Source organism: Neltuma alba, unplaced genomic scaffold (genome assembly GCF_004799145.2).
Source record: "Neltuma alba isolate B1F8T4 unplaced genomic scaffold, ASM479914v2 tig00003704_pilon, whole genome shotgun sequence".
Lineage (NCBI taxonomy): Eukaryota > Viridiplantae > Streptophyta > Magnoliopsida > Fabales > Fabaceae > Neltuma > Neltuma alba.
Window position 1 is genome coordinate 12,072 of NW_021633396.1, and position 18,856 is coordinate 30,927.

General features: G+C 32.5%; 2 protein-coding genes across 2 annotated transcripts; one reads left to right on the forward strand and one right to left on the reverse strand.

Annotated features, from left to right (window-relative positions):
- Window positions 1–2,878: 2,878 nt before the first annotated feature.
- On the forward strand, window positions 2,879–4,752 carry LOC114742307 (uncharacterized). The gene is made up of 2 exons (XM_028930575.1): window positions 2,879–4,422; window positions 4,620–4,752. Exons 1-2 carry the CDS (start codon window positions 2,993–2,995, stop codon window positions 4,621–4,623), a joined length of 1,434 nt encoding a protein of 477 aa, XP_028786408.1. The 5' UTR covers window positions 2,879–2,992; the 3' UTR covers window positions 4,624–4,752.
- Window positions 4,753–12,800: 8,048 nt separating this feature from the next.
- Window positions 12,801–14,273, reverse strand: LOC114742309 (homeobox-leucine zipper protein HAT4). The gene is made up of 4 exons (XM_028930577.1): window positions 14,144–14,273; window positions 13,715–14,031; window positions 13,431–13,510; window positions 12,801–13,341 (listed from the first exon to the last, which is right to left on the reverse strand). The coding sequence occupies exons 1-4, from the start codon at window positions 14,220–14,222 to the stop codon at window positions 13,080–13,082; spliced, it is 738 nt and encodes a 245-aa protein (XP_028786410.1). The 5' UTR covers window positions 14,223–14,273; the 3' UTR covers window positions 12,801–13,079.
- Between the last annotated feature and the right edge of the window lie 4,583 nt (window positions 14,274–18,856).

Consider the following 18,856-nt stretch of genomic DNA (forward strand, 5'->3'; position numbering starts at 1 on the left):
AAATGTGATAGAACTGAGATTAATTTTCATCTTTAAAAATTTTTTTACATATGTTTCTTCTTCTATTTCATTTCATTATGTATATCAAACAATTGTTTAATTTGTTTCTTTGGGGCACTCGAAGGACCTCCCTGTCAACTAAATTTGGTCTGTACATAGATGTTGGTAATTAAATTCCTATTAATTACTGTTTCTATTTTAGTTTACTAGACGTTTTCTGAAGCAAATTGCGAAGTTTGTTGGTCTCATGAAATAATTCATTGAACAATAATTCAGTAATTCATAATCAATTCACACTTAGATAATGAAGGATATTTTAGAAATAAGGTCATTAATAAATTACTATCTTCTCATATTATATTATAAAAATCATTCCAAAAAGTTATCTTATAAATCGAAAATAGAGGGAGCATGGGTGATGGTAGTCTTACCATTCACATTAACCTTAGTTGATTTTGAATTCTTTTTTTTAAGGTAACAAGTTGTATTATTTATAAGGCGTAAATAATATAATTAATTAATTTGTTGGCAAAAGAAAAACTAATTAATTAAGTTCATTTGGATTCGCAAGACCAGAACAGGGCTTATTATTCTTTGCTTCGCTGGTAAGAAGGAAGCGCCGTCCCTTTCTCTTTATAGAATTCCCAGAGACAGTTAGTTCAACTGTTCATATCCAAGCAAAGCTCCAGAGATTCTTTCTTTATTTTTCTTGAGTATAAATAAAATTGAACCCCAAATCTCTCTTAAAATTTGCTGCCCGCCACTATTATTCTCTCTGTTTTGTCCTTTTTGACCCTCTTTTCTTCTCCCAAACAAATGAAACCAAATGCTTGCTTCTTTTTTTTTTTTTTAACTTAGAGTCAGTCAGGACACAAAACAATTTAAATAACTACTACCTCTTATTCCTATTATAAAATTTAAATAACTAATTTCTGTGTAACAAAAAATTAGTTAAAAATAAAAAAAAATAAGTTAGTAATATATTTTTGTTTTCAAATATACTAAAAAATTAAAAAAATGTATTAGGGAAATAAGACAGAATAAATAATTAAGAGTAATATTAGGGGAAAAAAATACTCTTCTCGTCTTAAATATAAAATTTAAAATGAGTTTTATGTCTAGAACTGAAAAAAGTATTCAATATTGAAACAAATACAGATTATAAATTATAAATAGATCACACCTCTTCTTAAACTTAATTTTTTTTTTGGCCTTGCTTCTTAAATTTAAATTTAAAGCTTATAATGAAGTAAATAAATACGTGGAGTCGACGTGAGAAGCGGATCATGCACTGATCAGCTTCGCAGCTTTGTGACCCAAACAGCACATATTTGCAAAAAGGAACAGAATTTGGGGGTGGGAATGCGTGCTTCTTTGGACTTATAATATACTAAAAACTATATCGCACCTCTCTCTGTCTCTCTCCGTTTATTCTTTGATTCCATTCCCCTTTTCCCAGCTTAAAACCCATTAATAATAAAAGAAAATTTAAATAAAAAAAGTAAAATTAGTTTTTTTAAGAAAGAAAAAGCAAAAAAGATGTCTATTTGTTTCCCTAAACGTCGTTTTTGCTTAATCGTCTATGTTGAAACTATTTTTAAAAAAATACTTGACATTATCGATAGGAATCGTTTGAGGAAAATATTATAAATTTTTATGAATAAGGAAAATTAAAATCTTGTGTTCACAATTAAATTAGATATCATAATTAATTAGCTTTCTGTAATTTTCTCTGTTGTTGGGTATGTGCGTAAGCGTAACCTTTAAGAGAATCTAGAGCGAGCCCCAAAGAATCCGAACAATGCGTGATAGATGTTACGTAGAGATAAGAAAAGCACCCCAAAACTTCGATTACTATATTTAAATCTATTGAAGGAAATAATAAAATGTATTCTTTTCTTAATTTTTGTGGTTAAAAGATTATTGATTATCCAGAAATCTGCAAGACTAAAGTGATTGATCAAGTCCTGTCTTTTAATAAATATATGAATTCGATTAATTAACCGCACCTCCCGAGTCCAAATCAAAAGCTAGCGTTGCCATTCCAAAAGGCAAAACACGACCAATTCCTACGCTAAATTTGTCCCCTCTTGCATTTTCCCTCAAATTTTCAAATCTGTCCTTTTTATTATTCCTTCTCTTGTGTCGACCACTTCCATGTTTTTCGAGTTAAATTAGTCTGCAATTCCCAAGCCTTCTTTCAATTTTATTCACACTTTTTATTGTTTTCGAGAAGCTCTTCATGTGTTGTTTTAATGGTTCTCAAACTTTCTAAACTCATCCTTCTCTTCTTTTTTCTTTTTCTTTTTTTGCCAACTTTTTGTGGGAAAAAATTTAGTCTTTCACAAAGACCAAAAAACACAAGTGACATAACCGAAATCCCAACCTTAGTATGCCATGTTTTTAGTTTTTTACTTGTATGAGAAATTACTTATTATATGAAATTGAATAAATTTATATATGTTGAATTAAAAAATACCATAAAAAGAGATAGTATTTCTCACACCTAACTCGAAGGACAAGACCTTTTTAACGAAGCTTTAACACCCCAATCAACTACTAAATTTGCTTTACTGAAAATCAACAGAAAGAAGTAGTTTCTAATGCTGTCAAGATATTGTATTGATAAGTTATTAATACTATTATTTGGGGTTAGCAAAAAAAAATGAATTAAAATTTTATTATATGATTTTTTATCATAGACCATGACTGCATGCTATGTAGGATCTAGTCAGACTGAAAGCACTTAGGTAGAGAGGCGGGAATAGGGATGTCATTCTGTTCGAAGACGGAAAGCAAATTGGGAGCCAACCAGGCAGAGGCAAAAAGCGCGGAATTTGCTTCACATTCTCCGCAACTTTTCCCATTATTTCTTCTTCCCCTTTTATGCTTTTTCTTAACCTCGAAGACTTCTTCCTCTTCTTCTCTCTCAAATATTCTGTGCCTCAGAAACCTAGACCCCGCTTACCAGCTTTCCTCTGGTTTCTCATCAATGGCAGCCTCAATCCCCACCATCATACACCACAAGCTCAATGCTGAACCAATCAAAGAAGACCCAAGTAAGTTTTATTATCATCTTCTCTACAAAGCTCTCATCCTCGCCATCTTAATCATTCTTCCCTTTTTCCCTGCCCAAGCTCCTGAATTTATCAACCAGTCTCTTCTTACCAGAAACTGGGAGCTTTTTCACCTCCTATTCGTCGGTATTGCCATTTCTTATGGTTTGTTTTGCCGTCGCAGCGACGGGACCGACAAGGAAAATCATAACTCCAAGTTCGACACAGCACAGTCTTATGTTTCTAGGTTTCTTCCGGTGTCGTCTTTCTTTGAAGATGATGGAGAAAATGAAACCCCGTCTGGTGATGACGAGGATAGCAAAACCCAGACTTGGAATAATTATCAGTACCGTAGGAATGAACCTCTTGTTGTTTTAGCCCCAAAACACTCTAATTCTTACGACCGAAATGCGACTAACACCAGAATTAGCGAAAAGCCTTTGCTTTTACCTGTTCGTAGCTTGAAATCTCGGGTTTCTGATCCTTGTCCTGTTCAGTCTGTTAATAAATCGAACCTCACCTCTGTTTCTGTTAACGGGTCTGGTTCTAAACATGGTTCTAGAAGATTTTCCAGGAATGCAGAAATCGAAGGTTCTGGCGGTCGTCCAACAATGGAGGATAGGTCGAAGGACAACGTTGTACTTCCTTCTCCAATCCCATGGCGATCTGAATCTCTCATGAAGCTCCAGAATTCTCGTTTGTCTCGACCAAATCCCATGTCTTCGTCAACATCTCTGTCTTCCCCAAAGCCAAAGGATCAATCTTTATCATCACCTTCGTTTGCATCAGAATCACTGGCCAAGAATTCAGAGGACACGGTGATCAAGAACAAGGTGTTTTACAAGTCCGCAATTCCTCCTCCTCCTCCACCCCCACCAATGCTTTTCAAATCAATCTCCATGAAACCAAGAACTAGCTCGTTGAATCAAGCAGTTTCCTCTGATAAGGACATGAAGCGAAGCTTCACAACAAGTGAGAGAAGAGATAAGCCAAGAGGTCTCCATTTTGAAAATAACAATATGAGAAACCCACTGGAAGCTGAAGGAGAAGTTAAGAGAATGGCTTCTGTGGGATTTGCAGAGGAAGAGAAAGTGATCATGGGGTTCGATGAAGACACAGAAACTGAAGATGAAGGTGGTGGTGATGAAGCAGGACGAAGCAGAATTGAGAAAGACAAAGCAGAGAATCAACCTAATAATGAAGAGAATCCAAAAATTGACCAAGGAACCGGTGGTATTGGAGAGGAAGGACCAGATGTGGACAAGAAAGCTGATGAGTTCATAGCCAAATTCAGAGAGCAAATCAGGCTTCAGAGAATTGACTCTATCAAGAGGAGTGCAAATCGAATGGCCAGAAATTCTTCAAGGTAAAAGTGGGGGGGGGGGGGAATGAAAAAATAACTGTTAGAAGAAACTTATTTGCGTTATAATTATTAACTTTCTACCAATTGGTAGAGGATGAAAATGAAGGGGATGTTTTGTTGGCCACAGATAAGAAAGACTTGTATCGTAATAGTGACGTATAGAAGGATGATATTTACCCATTTTAACTGCATTTTCGCAGGTAAAAATACTTGATGTTGCATGAACTTTATGCTTTTTAACTTGTCAAGCTTAATCCAAAATGGAACATGCAATATCATTCAGAGAGGCTCTTCCTGATCGCTGAGAGCAGTAATGAAATTTTACGTTATTTCTTTGTGGAGAGGGTTTTGTGTGATTACTATTCCGCGTTATGTGATTGTGATGTTTCATAATCCAACTAAGTTAACTAATATCTTTTATCAAAAGAAAAATAAAAAAAACTTGTGAAGAGTAGCTGTATGTATCTAGCTGATACCGTTTATGTTGTTTGTGATGATCCATATTGGTGATGGATGACTGATGAGATTGGTGCTCATCATTGGTTAATAGGAAGACAAGCTTTGGCATATGATTGCTTGTAATGAAATATATAATACCTTCTACAAATTATAAGCTATGTTTGGGATGGCCTTTCAACCATCCCAAAATGACTTCTTAGGTTTAAAATTCATCAAGCCCATTTTTTAATGTTTGGCGCTGAACATGACAAACCAAATCATGATTTGAAAAATAAATTTTGTGAAAAAATAATTTTGACAAAATGAGAATGTTTAGATAGTTATTATCAGAATTCAGAAGTACTTTTTATATGTGTAAATTACTAAAAAAAAAAATAAATTAATATGATAATTATATAAAAGATAGATTTTATAATATATTTTTATTTGAAGTAATAAATTTGTTAATAATATATTTTTTGCCAACATAATAAATATTATATAAAAAATGTGATTAATAAATAGTTAATATGTATATATGTATTTATAAAATATAAGATTGAATATGTTTTTAGAAAAATGATTATTTTGTTTGCCAACAAAAAAATATTATTTTGCCTTAAAGATTTTAAACATAAAATCCCATGACATTTTTTCACAACTAATTTTTTTAACAACATATTACCTTCGATCTTTAATATAAGAGTTATTTTAATATTTAATTTGATCCTAAATATAAAATCTTAATTTATTTTGTTTCTCATATTTATCCATTTTTTCAAAATGGTCCTTGTAGTAGTTGTACATGTTAAATATTTCATCAAATAGTACTTTTAGCTAATACATATGATTAGAAAGAGTATTTTAGAGAAGACAACACCTATTTATTACAAATTAATTAACTATCTTTTATATTAAAGACCAGAGGTAATATTACAATGTATAAAAAAAAGGATCATATTTTCAAAAAGCAATATTTTTTGCTTCTCATGAAATCATGGTTTAGGTGGGTCAAATCATGATTTTGGAGCCAAACCATGGTTTCACAAAAATATGGTGTGCTTGGTAATTTTTTTGATCAAACCATGGTTTGGGCTCCAAAAGTGATTTTGACAAATTTGCTAAACACCCTTTTAATTTTAAAGTGGCTTAGAAATCAAAATCACTTTCAAATGTTTTGTTGCTCATTTGGATCTAGTTTTATAAGCACTTTTTGTATAAGAACATGCCTAAGTACCCAACATCAATGCCATTTAAAAATATTGCCTTAATGTTCAAACAAGTTTCATGTGATGTCAAGTTGCCATTGATCAGTACCATGTGGAAGTTTTGCTTACACGAACTTCTAGGGCTATTAGTAGATGTTTAAGGGCGTGCTTGGAATGTCATTTTGGGGCCCAAACGTACATTCCAAATGAAAAAGTTGGGGTTGTGAAAAAGAGCAGCGTTTGACCCCACGTTTCGGCTTTGAGAATGACTTTTTTGTTTCAAATGAATTTCTGAAATACTACCTCCGATCCTAATTATAAAACCCAATTAATTTATTTGAGAAAATTAAAGAAGTAAGTTAAGTTAGTTATTTGTAATAAATAAGTGTTGTCATTCCTAAAATATCCTTACTAATTAAGTATATTGGCTAGAACTATCATTATTAGAAGGATTATCTTGGAAAAAAATATATAAATATGAGAGACAAAATAGATTGGAGTCTTATAATTACGACCGAATAAAAAGTCAAACAGAGTCTTATAATAAGGACCGGAGGTAGTAAGTTGATCCATCTTACTTCTTTCTGGATAAGTAGTGCAATGGATAATACCGTTAGGAGCATTAACTGCATTTTAAATTTTTTTTACCTAGCCTGACCCTCTCTTGCATGCATATTTTCTCTCATTTGTGGTTGAAAAAATCGAAAGAAAGGAGCAGAGCCCCCGAACCCAAGGAAAAAAAAACCGGACCGGACCGGCTGGTTCAACCGGAAAACCGGTGAACCGGTCCCCAGTCCGGTCTGGTTCAAAGAAAAAATCGGTCACCTATAGAACCGGTAATTAACCGGTCAAGCCGGTATTAAACCAGTCAACCGCCCGGTTTGGGCGGTTGACCGGTTTAATTTTTTCCCCACCCAATGCCCAAACGACGTCGTCCAATTTAAAAAAAAAAAAAATTTTTGCAAGCCCGGTTCAATTCCCTTCGTCCCTGTCTTCTCTCCTGGCCAGAATCCCCTTTCCATCTTCGATGAGCTCGACCGTTCTCCCTGCCCCAAATCCCTTGCATCGTCGTCGAGTTACCTTGGAGAGTGGAGACAGCGACGCGGCGATCAACCTGTAGTGGAGACGGAGGCACGGTGGTTGACCAAGATTCCCATTCCCTTCTTCGTTGAGTTCGTTCTAGTCGACCATTCTCCCTGCCCCAAATCCCTTGCAACGCCGTCGAGTTGCAATGGAGACAGCGGTGCGGTGGTCGACTTGCCGTGGAGATGGAGGCACGGTGGTTGATCTGTCGTGCGTCGTGGAGAGTCGAGACAGAGGAGGCACGGTGGTCGCCTCTCCAAATCCTGGATTTTCCTGCTTGCACGGTGGTCGCCTCTGCCTTTCGAGTTGCTTTACTAGCCGAGAGGTTTCAGGTTTGGTTATTTGAGTACTCGTTGTGGAGACGAAGGCACAGTGTTAGATGTTAGAGTTGCGTTTGATTGATTGTTTTTTGCTTCCTCCGCTCCATTGCTGTTTAGGTAATAATCAGACTTCAGAAGTGTTAGAAATTAGAAATTTAGAATGATGATTTGATGATTGAATTAAATTATATTATTTTAATATGACCGGTCCGACCCCTGGTCCGACCAGTGACCCTTAACCCACTGCCTCGACCGGTTTACTCTCCGGTCCGGTTTTTTGTTCCTTGCCCGAACCTTTATCTCCCCAGCCCCAACAAATTAGTTGCCCGATATATTTAGTTTTAAAATACTACATTTTTATGATTTCTAATTTATATATATATACTTATCCATCAAATGTATTTAATTATTTATTTTAGTATTTTTCAATTTCTTCCTAATAATAAACTGTATTCCTTTATTTTTAATAATTTTATTTTCAATACTTCTTTTCAAATGGTCACATTATATCCATATAATATTATATATGTATTACTTAATAAAATTCATATTCTTTTAAGTCATTTTGTATCTACACTTACTTTTCTATTAGTCATCCAAACAAGTTTCGGTTTCTCAAACTGATTTTTTTACAAAACTCAATCCAAACATAAATCACATTATACTATCTGACTTTTATCCAATTTGATGTCTATAAAAATCAAATTGAAAAAAAATTACTTCTGTCACCACTAATCCAAAAAACACCCTGAATAAGCTTAAAATAAGTTCATTTGCCTTTTACAAAATAATTTTTTTTACATATTAAAATTATTTTTACACAACTAATCTAATAATTAGGATTTAGAGTTTATGGTGAATTTAAAAAATTAACCTTCTAAAACGTATTTTCAAAAATATCATAGCTAATTATTTGTTTCATTTTTTTTGAATTTAAAAAAACTGATTTTAAATAAATATAATGATTCACATTTTGAAGAGAGAGAAACCTCTTAAATAAATTCCATTTCATGAACTTTGAAGATAAGTTTGTAAAAATATAAATAAATGGAAAATAAGTTGATTGATTAATTGAGGGGGAAATTTAAAGCTAATCTTGAATAACAATTTAAGATTTTTTTTTTTAGTTGCCCACCCAGTTTACCGGAGTTTTGCTCCCTCGAACCCGAGACCTCGCTTAAACAGTACCAAGCCGCTTACTACTTAGACTAATCCCTGTTGGTAACAAGTTAAGATTTTTAGTGAACCGAATAAGTGGAGTTTATCACTTTTACCAATACAATAGAGCTGGCTAGATAAAAGGCTTTGTTTGCATGAAGCCTTAAATTGCCCTTCTGGTTCCCTGATTTAAAAAATTAAAAACACACAAAAAAGAAAAGGCCTTCAAGAAAAGATATGGCAATGCTTCACCCCCTCGACCAGCCCACCGTTATTCTTATTATCGTTATGGGCCCCAAATACATTCATCCAGACTCCCAGAGGCCGCACACTAATGTGGATCACAAAAAAAAAAAAGGCCAGACACTAATTTGGATCCCAAAAACAAGTGCCAGACGCTAATTCATTTTAAATAAAATTTATCACTTTTAATACTGCTTTCAATTTCAGTATTTAATATAAAAAATACTAAAAAAATTTGAGTAAATTAAAAAATAATTAACTAAGTTAATTATTTGTAATAAATGTGGGTTGATTTTTTTAAAATAATATTTCTAATCTTGTGTATTGTATTCGTAGCTACTATGAATGGAAATTCTCTCACCATATGAAAGACAAACTAAATCTTGTATTTAGGATTGGAAGTAATATATCTTGAATAATTGGCATAGCTAATGACGTCATTTCTGGTAAATCATAAAAAATGTTTCTGGGTATGTGATTTTCCTTTATCAATAGACAGTTTTATTTGACAGAAACACCCCTTTAGACCGTAACAACGCAAGAAAGCCCAAGTCATGATAATAAGTTCAGAACCTAAACTAGTAAAGACACATAAGACCAATAAGAGTTAATTTAGTTGGTAAAAAATCGGTTTAACTCACGAGATCGTAAGTTTGAATCATGTTACCGATGTAATGATCTTGTTAGTAGGTGATCTGTAAGTATCTCTGTAAATACTCTCTGAACCTAGAGATATACCCTGACCCTAATGAACTCTCAGAACCCAACTCACTTAATTTTTTTTTTACAAAAAAAGAAAAAGAAAGACACAAATTCATTCACAGTGACATGAAAAATGGAATTACCCAGTGTTTGGTACTGAAAAAATAGAGGAAAGAAATAAGTTCGATTTAAAAAATTAAAGAAGATTATAAAAATTGATAAAAAGAATATTTTGAATAAAAGAGTAAGAAAAATTAATAAAAAGTCTTCAGATTATGGGTAAAAGTACGACCTGCACCTTGATTTTATTTTCCTAATACATCTAGCTATATGATGTTATTTTTTAGTACCATTCTTGGTCTTATTTACAAAATAGAGAGAAAAGACCTTTCTTGTCATATTTATAGGATACTGAGAGGAACTTTTTATGTAGATGTACAATTTTACTCTTCATTTATTATTATGTTGATTTTACTCACGTGAAGTATAATGTATATTAAAAAGAATAAAGTTAAAAAAATAGTTGAATTTTAAATGAAATTTAATAAAGGTTAAGATTTTCTTTAGTTTGGGTGAAATATGTTGAAAGTGACTTATAAATAGGATTAAAAGAGTAAGTCTTTTACTTTTTTTTTAAATACAACTCATTAAAATTTTCATTTTCATTTTCCTCATACACCAAACAGAATTAGATGGTGACCAAGATGGGCATGTGATTGTGTGGGAAAGAGGACACAATAGGAGAGATGTTAGAAGAAAGTGGAGACATATAGGCATATAATTGGAGATGTGAGGGCGCTCGGTGATATCGAGATTTGATTATGAAAGTGTCGTGATGCTCTGTTTGGGACAAGACAATAAGTATCCACTGCTTCCTCATGTTACCGTGTCCTTCTTTGGGGCACCCATATTTAATTCATTCGATCTCATTAATACTATATTTTTATTTTTATTTTAAAAAAAAAAACACACTTTAATGAATTCGCTGGGAAATGTTACAGCACTTCACGTGATGCTGCACCTGAATTATTGCTTTCACAGAAAATGACATGTGAAATTGAATGAGCTTGGGTGACTACTATTATTGTCCGCAAAGTAACGTGGCCGCCGTGTGTTATATGAAGTTTTAGAAATGCATGAGCATTGAGGTTTGTTAGAATTTTCATAATATTTATAGTTTATATATTAAAGATTTATTAATTACATTTATGTATTTATCAAAGAGAGAAGAGAAGCAAAGTTAAGAAAGGCCAAACATGAGGAGAAGGAAACAAAGCAGCATGACATTGTTAAGAAAATAACGAAAGAATCCTTAGACTAAATCACTGCTGTTAGCACCACAGGAGCCATACCCATATGCATGTTTCTTTTGTTTTTTTTTTATATAATTTTACATCAGATAAATATTATAGGACCCCGAATCTTCTATGTTAGATTGCAATTAAACTTTATCTCATTAAATGTTTGTTTGGAATCACGATTGAGATTTCCAAAAACACTTATTCATGTTATTAGAAATAAAATTCACCTCACATACTTATCTCATATTCTATAAATTGTAATTAAAAAATTGTTTTCAGAAAGATCCTGATGATTTCAAATTCCTAATAGGTTCTAAGCCGCGTCCTCTTTTTCTGATGTCCGTCCAAATACAAAGAGGAATTAGAGAAACGAAAGATTCTATAAAACGGGTACTGAAATTAATGAAATTCGTTAAAATATTGTGCGTCATATTAGTGTCCGTTTGGATTAGCGATTGGAAAAGCAGTTTATAGAAAAAGTAGCTTATGAAAAAGTGAAGTTGGTAAAAGTTAAATTGGATAAGCTGAATTGTGTTTGGATTGAAGTTCAGAAAAGTTAGTTTGCAAAAGTGAGATTGGTAAAAATTCGTTTGGATTATAGTTGAGTAAAAGTAAGTTTGACTGAAAAATTACCAAAATGGGTATGAGTTTTAATAAATAATGAAACATGATAAAAATTGATTTCACATAATATAATGAAATTAAAATAATTTAATTTGAAGAAATCAAATTTAATGAGTGAATTAAATTTTAAAATTTGAAAGAAATCATAAAAAATATTTTAAACATAAATTGAAACATAAAAAAATTGAGATAATATAATGAAGAAGTAAATTTAATGAGTGAATTAAAATTGAAAGAAATCGTTAAAAATATTTTAAGTATAAAGTGAAACATGATTAAAAAAAATGATAAGAGAATACATTCAAATTAATTTTATATGAATAAATAAAATTGATTAAGTGAATTAAATTCGAAAACATTAGAGAAATGAAAAAAAAATAAGGCAAATAAAAGCGAAACAAATAGTTAGTTAAAACTGCTATATAAAATAAACAAGGATTTAAGATAGGGAAAACAATAATAGAAATAAAAAATTATAAATTTAACCTCATCCCATACTTCTCTTTTTCTTTTCTTTTATGTGGTTTTTGGAAGAATTAAAAGAATATGCTTATAATATAGAGAGGGGGAAAAACATAAAGAAGTGTTATGAATTTTTAATAAGGGGAAAAGGTGAATTTACTTTATACCAGTGGCGGAGAAGCGTGGGAGCTCTCGGTGAAAATGTGTGAAGGTTGTGAAAGTGAGCTGGCTCGAGGGATTGAGAGAGGAAAAGGGATATGAAAGAGAAAAAATAAAAATTATCTGACATGGCAGAACGGCTTTAAGCTCCTCTGATATAAGAATAAGCTCCTTCTTGGAGCTTATTTTAACTGGGCGTTTCAGTAGCTTAAAATTGGATAAGCCCAGTGAACTTCAAACCTTGCCAAACGCTCTCATTCTCTCAGCCCAGCTTAATTTAAAATTAAAACTGTTTTTGGATCAGCAAACGCTGACCTAAACAGACCCTTAGTTACCAAAATTTTGACAAGAGAGAGTGAGAAAATTCATGTTTGTGTATATCATTCAATCATAAAATTATGACGTTAGCGTGATCCAGTATTAAAAAATTGCAAAGAAAAAAAAAAGATTTTAGTCATTACAACCATTCACGGTAGGATATAAAATCGACATATTGAATTATTATAGTAATTTATGGGAAATTTTACACGGTTTTCATGCTTCAACATTTTGAGAACCGCTTGGGAATAATTTTCTTTCCTGGAAGCAATTACTAGGGTTTACGATGCGTTATTTTTCTTTGAGATCTATTTGAAAGAACAAATCACGTTAAACTATTCTTCACGTACATACTCTCCAAAATCTAAAGTAACAAAATTATATCTATAGCTTTTAACTATTGAACATCAAACATTACACATAATTTTTTTGTCCTCGGACTCTACATGGGGGACGTGAGCATTATATAACTAAACGCCATACCTGATGGCGCAAGAAAAAAAACAAAACGTGAAGGGTAAAATTGGTACAAAACATCCACAAGGCCCACTTCCCCCTCAGCTAACCCATGTATATAATACAACAGTCCCCCCATTTCTTCTATCTTTCCCCTAATGACCAAACTACCCCCGACATGATCAAGTTCACGACCTAGGACGAGCAAGATGTGAGTTGGGCTGCGGAACGGTCCATGGGCCGACAGAAATGGGCCTACCACCAAACCTCTCACAAGATGGGCACATCGTGAGAGTAGTGGGTGGGGTCATTTGCATGTACAGTTGTGGGGAAAGTTTCAGTGCTCTCAACTCCTGCACCTCCTTCTGCAACCGCCTGTTCTCCTCCGTCAGATTCTCACAACACCTCTTCAAGAACTCACAGTCCACCTCCGTTTGCTTCAGCTTCGTCCTGAATTTTCCGATCACAGAACACTTTCAATACTCTACTCTTCGCAAAATCTAACCACGGTGAACAAGGAATGAAGAAATTAAACTAACCTTGCTCTTCTGTTCTGGAACCAGACCTCCACTTGTCGAGGTCTAAGACCTAGCTGCTTCGCCAGTGCCAACTTTTGCTTCTGCAACACAAGATCTTCGCCGTTACAATTAACATATTGTACGAAATAATTCCGTTTTCTAGCTGTTTGGTTGCTGAGAAAATCAAAGAAATAGTTGTAGAAAACTTTCTTCCGTTTTCCCGGCGACGAAACAGAACGATTGCACGATCCAGATCCGGAAACAGAGTAGTTTCAGGAGGATATACGGTGTTAATTGATACTTACGGGATTGAGAGTACTGTGCTCTTTGAAGCTTTCTTCGAGAATCGCCGACTGATCTTTGGACAGCCTGAGCTTCTTTCTGGAAGTTTCGTTGTCTTCTTCATCGCTGATTCCTCGAGAATAAGCTCTGTCCGTATCGTTCTCTTCGCTACTGTTTGCCTGATCTCTCTCGCTTCGCTTACCGCTCACGCTCGAGATTGTGCTGTTCGGAGACGAAATCCCCGCCTCCTCTTCACAATCGACCTCTGACGGCAATCGATTCACGTCGATTCCCCCTAGAGTCGACCGAGCTTCACCTCTGCATCCTTCAGAACACCGATCTGCATTAATCGAAAACACCACAGCGAAGTTAGATATAAACTCATTTCACTGATCAACAAAAATCAAGAAGCCTGGGATATGAATTAATGGAAACCAGATCTGTATAGGCACCTGAAGATTTGTTGGCACTGAAAGCGGAGTGAGGGAAGCTCAAGCTTAGATTCAAGCCAAAATCGTGATTTGAAAGCATGATTTGTGAGAATTTTGAAGAACTGGGAGTGACGTTTGTGAAGTGGGTTTTGCGGTTTTTGGGAAGAAGAGGGTGGGAAGGACGGGGATTATATAGAAAAAGTGTGACTTGGAAGGGCCTGCCATGATGACACCCAATAATCTCAATCATGGCTTTTGCCTCCGAAAAAACAAAATTAAATTTGATTAATTAAATAAATAATGCCACACTTGGGGTTGGTCTGCCTTCCCCCTCGTTCAAATCCCACCTGTTTACCTTGTTGCTTTTGACCATTTGCTTAGTGCACATCTCTGTGGCTGCACTGTCTCATTCCAAATCTGTATTTCCAATTTTTCTTTTATGCAACAAAATCTCATCCAAATAATTTGTATCCCTTAAGCACCATTGACTTTGAGATAAACGTTGAGAATTTTAATTAGGTTGAAAGGTAACTTTGGAATATTATGAGAATTTTTATTTGGGAGGGTACTGTTAACTAATATAATTAGTTTCTTACTTTGTGTGATTCAATTAAAATAATCATATAACATGAGTCCTCATGAGTTACTTTAACTTCGATACAATTTTACTTGGGTGGTATTTACAGTCTTTTGTTACGCAGAACATGATATATATGTATGTAGCCCTCTCCTGTTGTAATTATAAAAGCTAGATAATTAATTTTTAAAAATTAATTAAATTAGTTATTATTATTTCTGGTTCTTAATATAAAAGCTAGTTAGATATTGAATTTGATCATAAATTTTATATTTCAATCAATTTTGTCTCTTAAATTTATAATGTTTTTTAAAAAATATCTATATGGATTGTAAAGGGTTTTCACTAAAAGATAGTTCCAATACATATAATTAAATATGATAGTTTAGAGAAGTCAATGCACCTTCATTACAATTAACCAATTTAACTAATTTCTTTTAATCTCTTCAAATTAGTTATTCAGTTCTTATACGAAGAACAAGAGGTAATATCTATAAAAGATATGTATTATTTTCTCTAAAATACCCTTTTAACCATATGTATTGGAAACTATCTTTTAATAGAATTTCTTTTAATAAATATAATCAAATTGGGATAATTTAAAAATGTTAGAAACCTGAGTAATAATATGAATTAAAATTTTATATTTAAAACCAAACTAAATATCTTTAAAAAAAAAAAGCATCACATGACTATTTACGACCATGATGATACTTCATTACCCACGACAAAAATTGAAGATAAGAACAAGAAGAAAAAGTAGATGAGAAGGTTTTCCACCATCCTTACCAGTTACCAGAAACAATTAAGTCCCTGAGAACGGAGAAAAAGAAAAAGAGATAGGCTCCATTCCCCGCATTGAAAAAGTGGATAAAATATCTCTCAATAGAAATCCGGTGATTTTTGCTTAAGTTTTGGACATATCTGGTAGCATCACCCAAAACAATGCTACTCCTCCGGTCCTTAATATAAGACCCATTTAACTAATTTGATTAGATTAAGGAAGTTAGGTAAGTTAGTTAATTATAAGAAATGTGACATGTTTTTCCTAAAATACCATAATCATCTTTCTTAATATCTCATCTCCTTCTTCTATTTGATTATGGTTGAGGGAGTATCCATAGGGGTACTTTAGAGAAAATTGATAAATATGAGAAATGGGTCTTATATTTAGGACCAAAACCAACTCAACAATTGGGTCCTATATTAAGGACCGGAGGAGTATAATAATTGTAAGGGATAATTAATCTTTAGGTCCTTATAGTTTCATCTGATTTTTAATTAGGTCCTTATAAAAATTTTTTTTTTTATCAGATCCTTTTACTTTCGTGTATTTTTAATTAGGTCCTTCTATTTTTTTTCTTTTTATCATGTCCTTATAGTTTCACTTATTTTTTAATTAGGTGCTTTGTAGTTTTTGAAAAATTATTTATTAACTTTATTCTTTAAAATTAATTTCATTTTTAAATTAATAATTATATAATTGGACAAAATAATTAATATAATCATCTTGTAATTAATAAATAATCAGAATAATAATTATACTTAAATATAAAATATTTATAATCATATTTTAATTTTAGATAAATTTATTATTATAATTTGAATTTTATAATTATAAAAATTTGAATTGAAAAAAAAATAATATATTTGTTTAACTAAAAATTTAAAAGAATATTAACATAAGATTGTTACAATAATTTATTATTTTTAAAATTTTATTATTTGTAAAATAAAGAATAAAAACTACAAGCACCTAATTAAAAACAAAGTAAAACAATAAGGACCTGATAAAAAGAAAAAAAATTATAAGGACTTGATTAAAAATATATGAAAGTATAAGGATCTGATAAAAATAAAAAAAATTATAGGGACCTGATTAAAAACTAGTTAAAACTATAAGGACTTATATATTAATTATCCCATAATTGTAATAATAGTACTCCATCTGCCTTCTTTTTATTAAAAAAAAACATTCTCGTACCAATATTTCTAAATATAAGAAATATTTTTTTTTGAAATTTCAAACTAGTTTTTTTTACCAATTAAATATATACCACTTATTATCTCTGTAATAAATTTATTTATTATCTCTCATATATTTTCTTTGACTGCTATAATTAGAAAAATATGCATATAATTATATATCTTACATATTTATTCATTTTAACTAAAGTTATATGGTATTTGGGTGACTCCAGAAATACTTTTTAAAAATACTTTTTTACAAATAAAAACAAACTTCTCTGTATATTTACTTCACATATTGTGAAAGTATTTTTAAAATCATAATTTTATTTCTATCTAAATATTTTTTTAATTAATATTTTGAAGTTATTTCTTATTATAATCAGGAAGCAGGAAGTAACATGCCTGAAAGGGTATGGGCAGCAACCTCGATGAAGTGGGGGAATTTATTGCGAGGAAGATGAGGATGTCTGGGTGATGAATGAATGGGAATCTCAGGAAATCTTCATCGTGGAAGCCCAGATGGCCACGTGGCATTGTCTGTCGCCAACACCAACGGCTCACCGAAAATTCACATGCACCTCACTGTTATTTCACAGTAGCGAGTAAAATTATGTGCCCCGATCTTATCGCAGCACAGCCGAATCTCCGTCATTTTAATCACAATCACAAAGCCAGTGACCTCCAAATATCACCACTGTTTCTTCGAGGGCCCTAGTTACATAGGCGATCGGTGCAGGACCACGGGTGAGTGAAAATTAAAATTTGATAATATAAAAATATAATATCGGGATCTCTTAAAAAATGGGCTGAGTTCTTAAATTTTTTGTCTTTTGGCCGACATGAGTACTTAACTAATTGTTTGGTGTGGAAAATTTTTTTTTCTTCTTATTTATGAGTCCTAATTTAAATTTTTATTTTTCCTAGACATACTTCTCATGTCCTATTTAGAGGACAGAAAGAAAATTTTTTTTCATATGAATATATAATTTTATATTTATTTTTTATTGTGTTGATAATGCATATTAAATAGGAAAAAATTTGAAATGTTATTTAATTTTAACAAGTCTGAGATTTTTGTCATCTGTATAAAATATGTAATAGAATAGAGAAAGTAATAACTGAGCGTGGGATTAGCACTAAGGACCATAAGGCTTGTGGGAGGCAAGGCCCTTGACCTTTTGGGCGTGCTTTAATGCTTTTTTTACCCCTCTCATCCCAAAAAGACGCCACTTTCACTTGTTCACTGCTTTATCGGCTGTTGTGAGCCACTTAATTAAATCCCCCCAATAATTCACCCCCCAACTTCACTAACATCATTCAACACCCCCTTCTCATCCCTTAGGACATGTTTGGCTCGATAAGAGGAAGGAGAGGGAGGGATTTTAATAGAGTGAAAGGGAGGAGAGGAGAGTGGAAGGATTTTAATATTATCTTATTTGGATTTATAAAAAAAGAGAGGAGAGGAGGGAAAAATATTTTAATATGGACAATTTTGCTCTTATTTTATTTAAGATATGAGTATAATGGTTATCACATGACAAAATATGGACATAATGGTCACAACATGACAAAATATGGATATAATGGTTACAACATGACAAAATACGAGCATAATAATCACAACATGATAAAATATTACTCTTTTCTTCCAAATCCTCCCAGTTTTAGAGGAGAGGTTGAGGAGGGGAAATGATTAAAATCCCTCCCCCTCCCTCCTACCAAACACACTCTTATATACATGCGCGCGCACAAACATAAATGTATGTATAATTTCTGTGAAGAGATAGATTTCACCATTAATAATTACAAGTTAATATAAATTTTAGCTCTTGAAGTTTGTTTTTACTTTAATTTTAATCTATCGAGATTTTTTCATTTATAATATTGGTCCCTATAATCTAATAAAAACTTAAAATATTTTGTCCTTTAAAGAATCAAAACATATGGTTTGAAATTTGTAGGATTAAAATCAAAATGAGAACAAATCTGAAAGACTAAAAATTATATTAATCTAATAATTAACTTTGCGTCTCGCAGAAAGCATCTCTGTTTAATTGTTCAGATTCCATGATGACAGCGTACGAGTATTATAATTCTTAAACATTCCTGGGCTATTGTTTCTCTTTCTTATCTTGCTGGTTCTGGATACCATCGTGCATGTGTATGTTTCTTTGGAATAGAATAGA

What these genes read in the sequence shown, in the direction of transcription:
- LOC114742307 (XM_028930575.1), top strand. Translation starts at nt 2,993, where the DNA reads ATGGCAGCCTCAATCCCCACCATCATACACCACAAGCTCAATGCTGAA.
- LOC114742309 (XM_028930577.1), bottom strand. Translation starts at nt 14,222, where the DNA reads ATGCTTTCAAATCACGATTTTGGCTTGAATCTAAGCTTGAGCTTCCCT. An exon ending in CAGTGCCAACAAATCTTCAG is followed by an intron (nt 14,032 to 14,143) that starts GTGCCTATACAG and finishes CGATTAATGCAG; the next exon opens with ATCGGTGTTCTGAAGGATGC. An exon ending in AGCACAGTACTCTCAATCCC is followed by an intron (nt 13,511 to 13,714) that starts GTAAGTATCAAT and finishes CTTGTGTTGCAG; the next exon opens with AAGCAAAAGTTGGCACTGGC.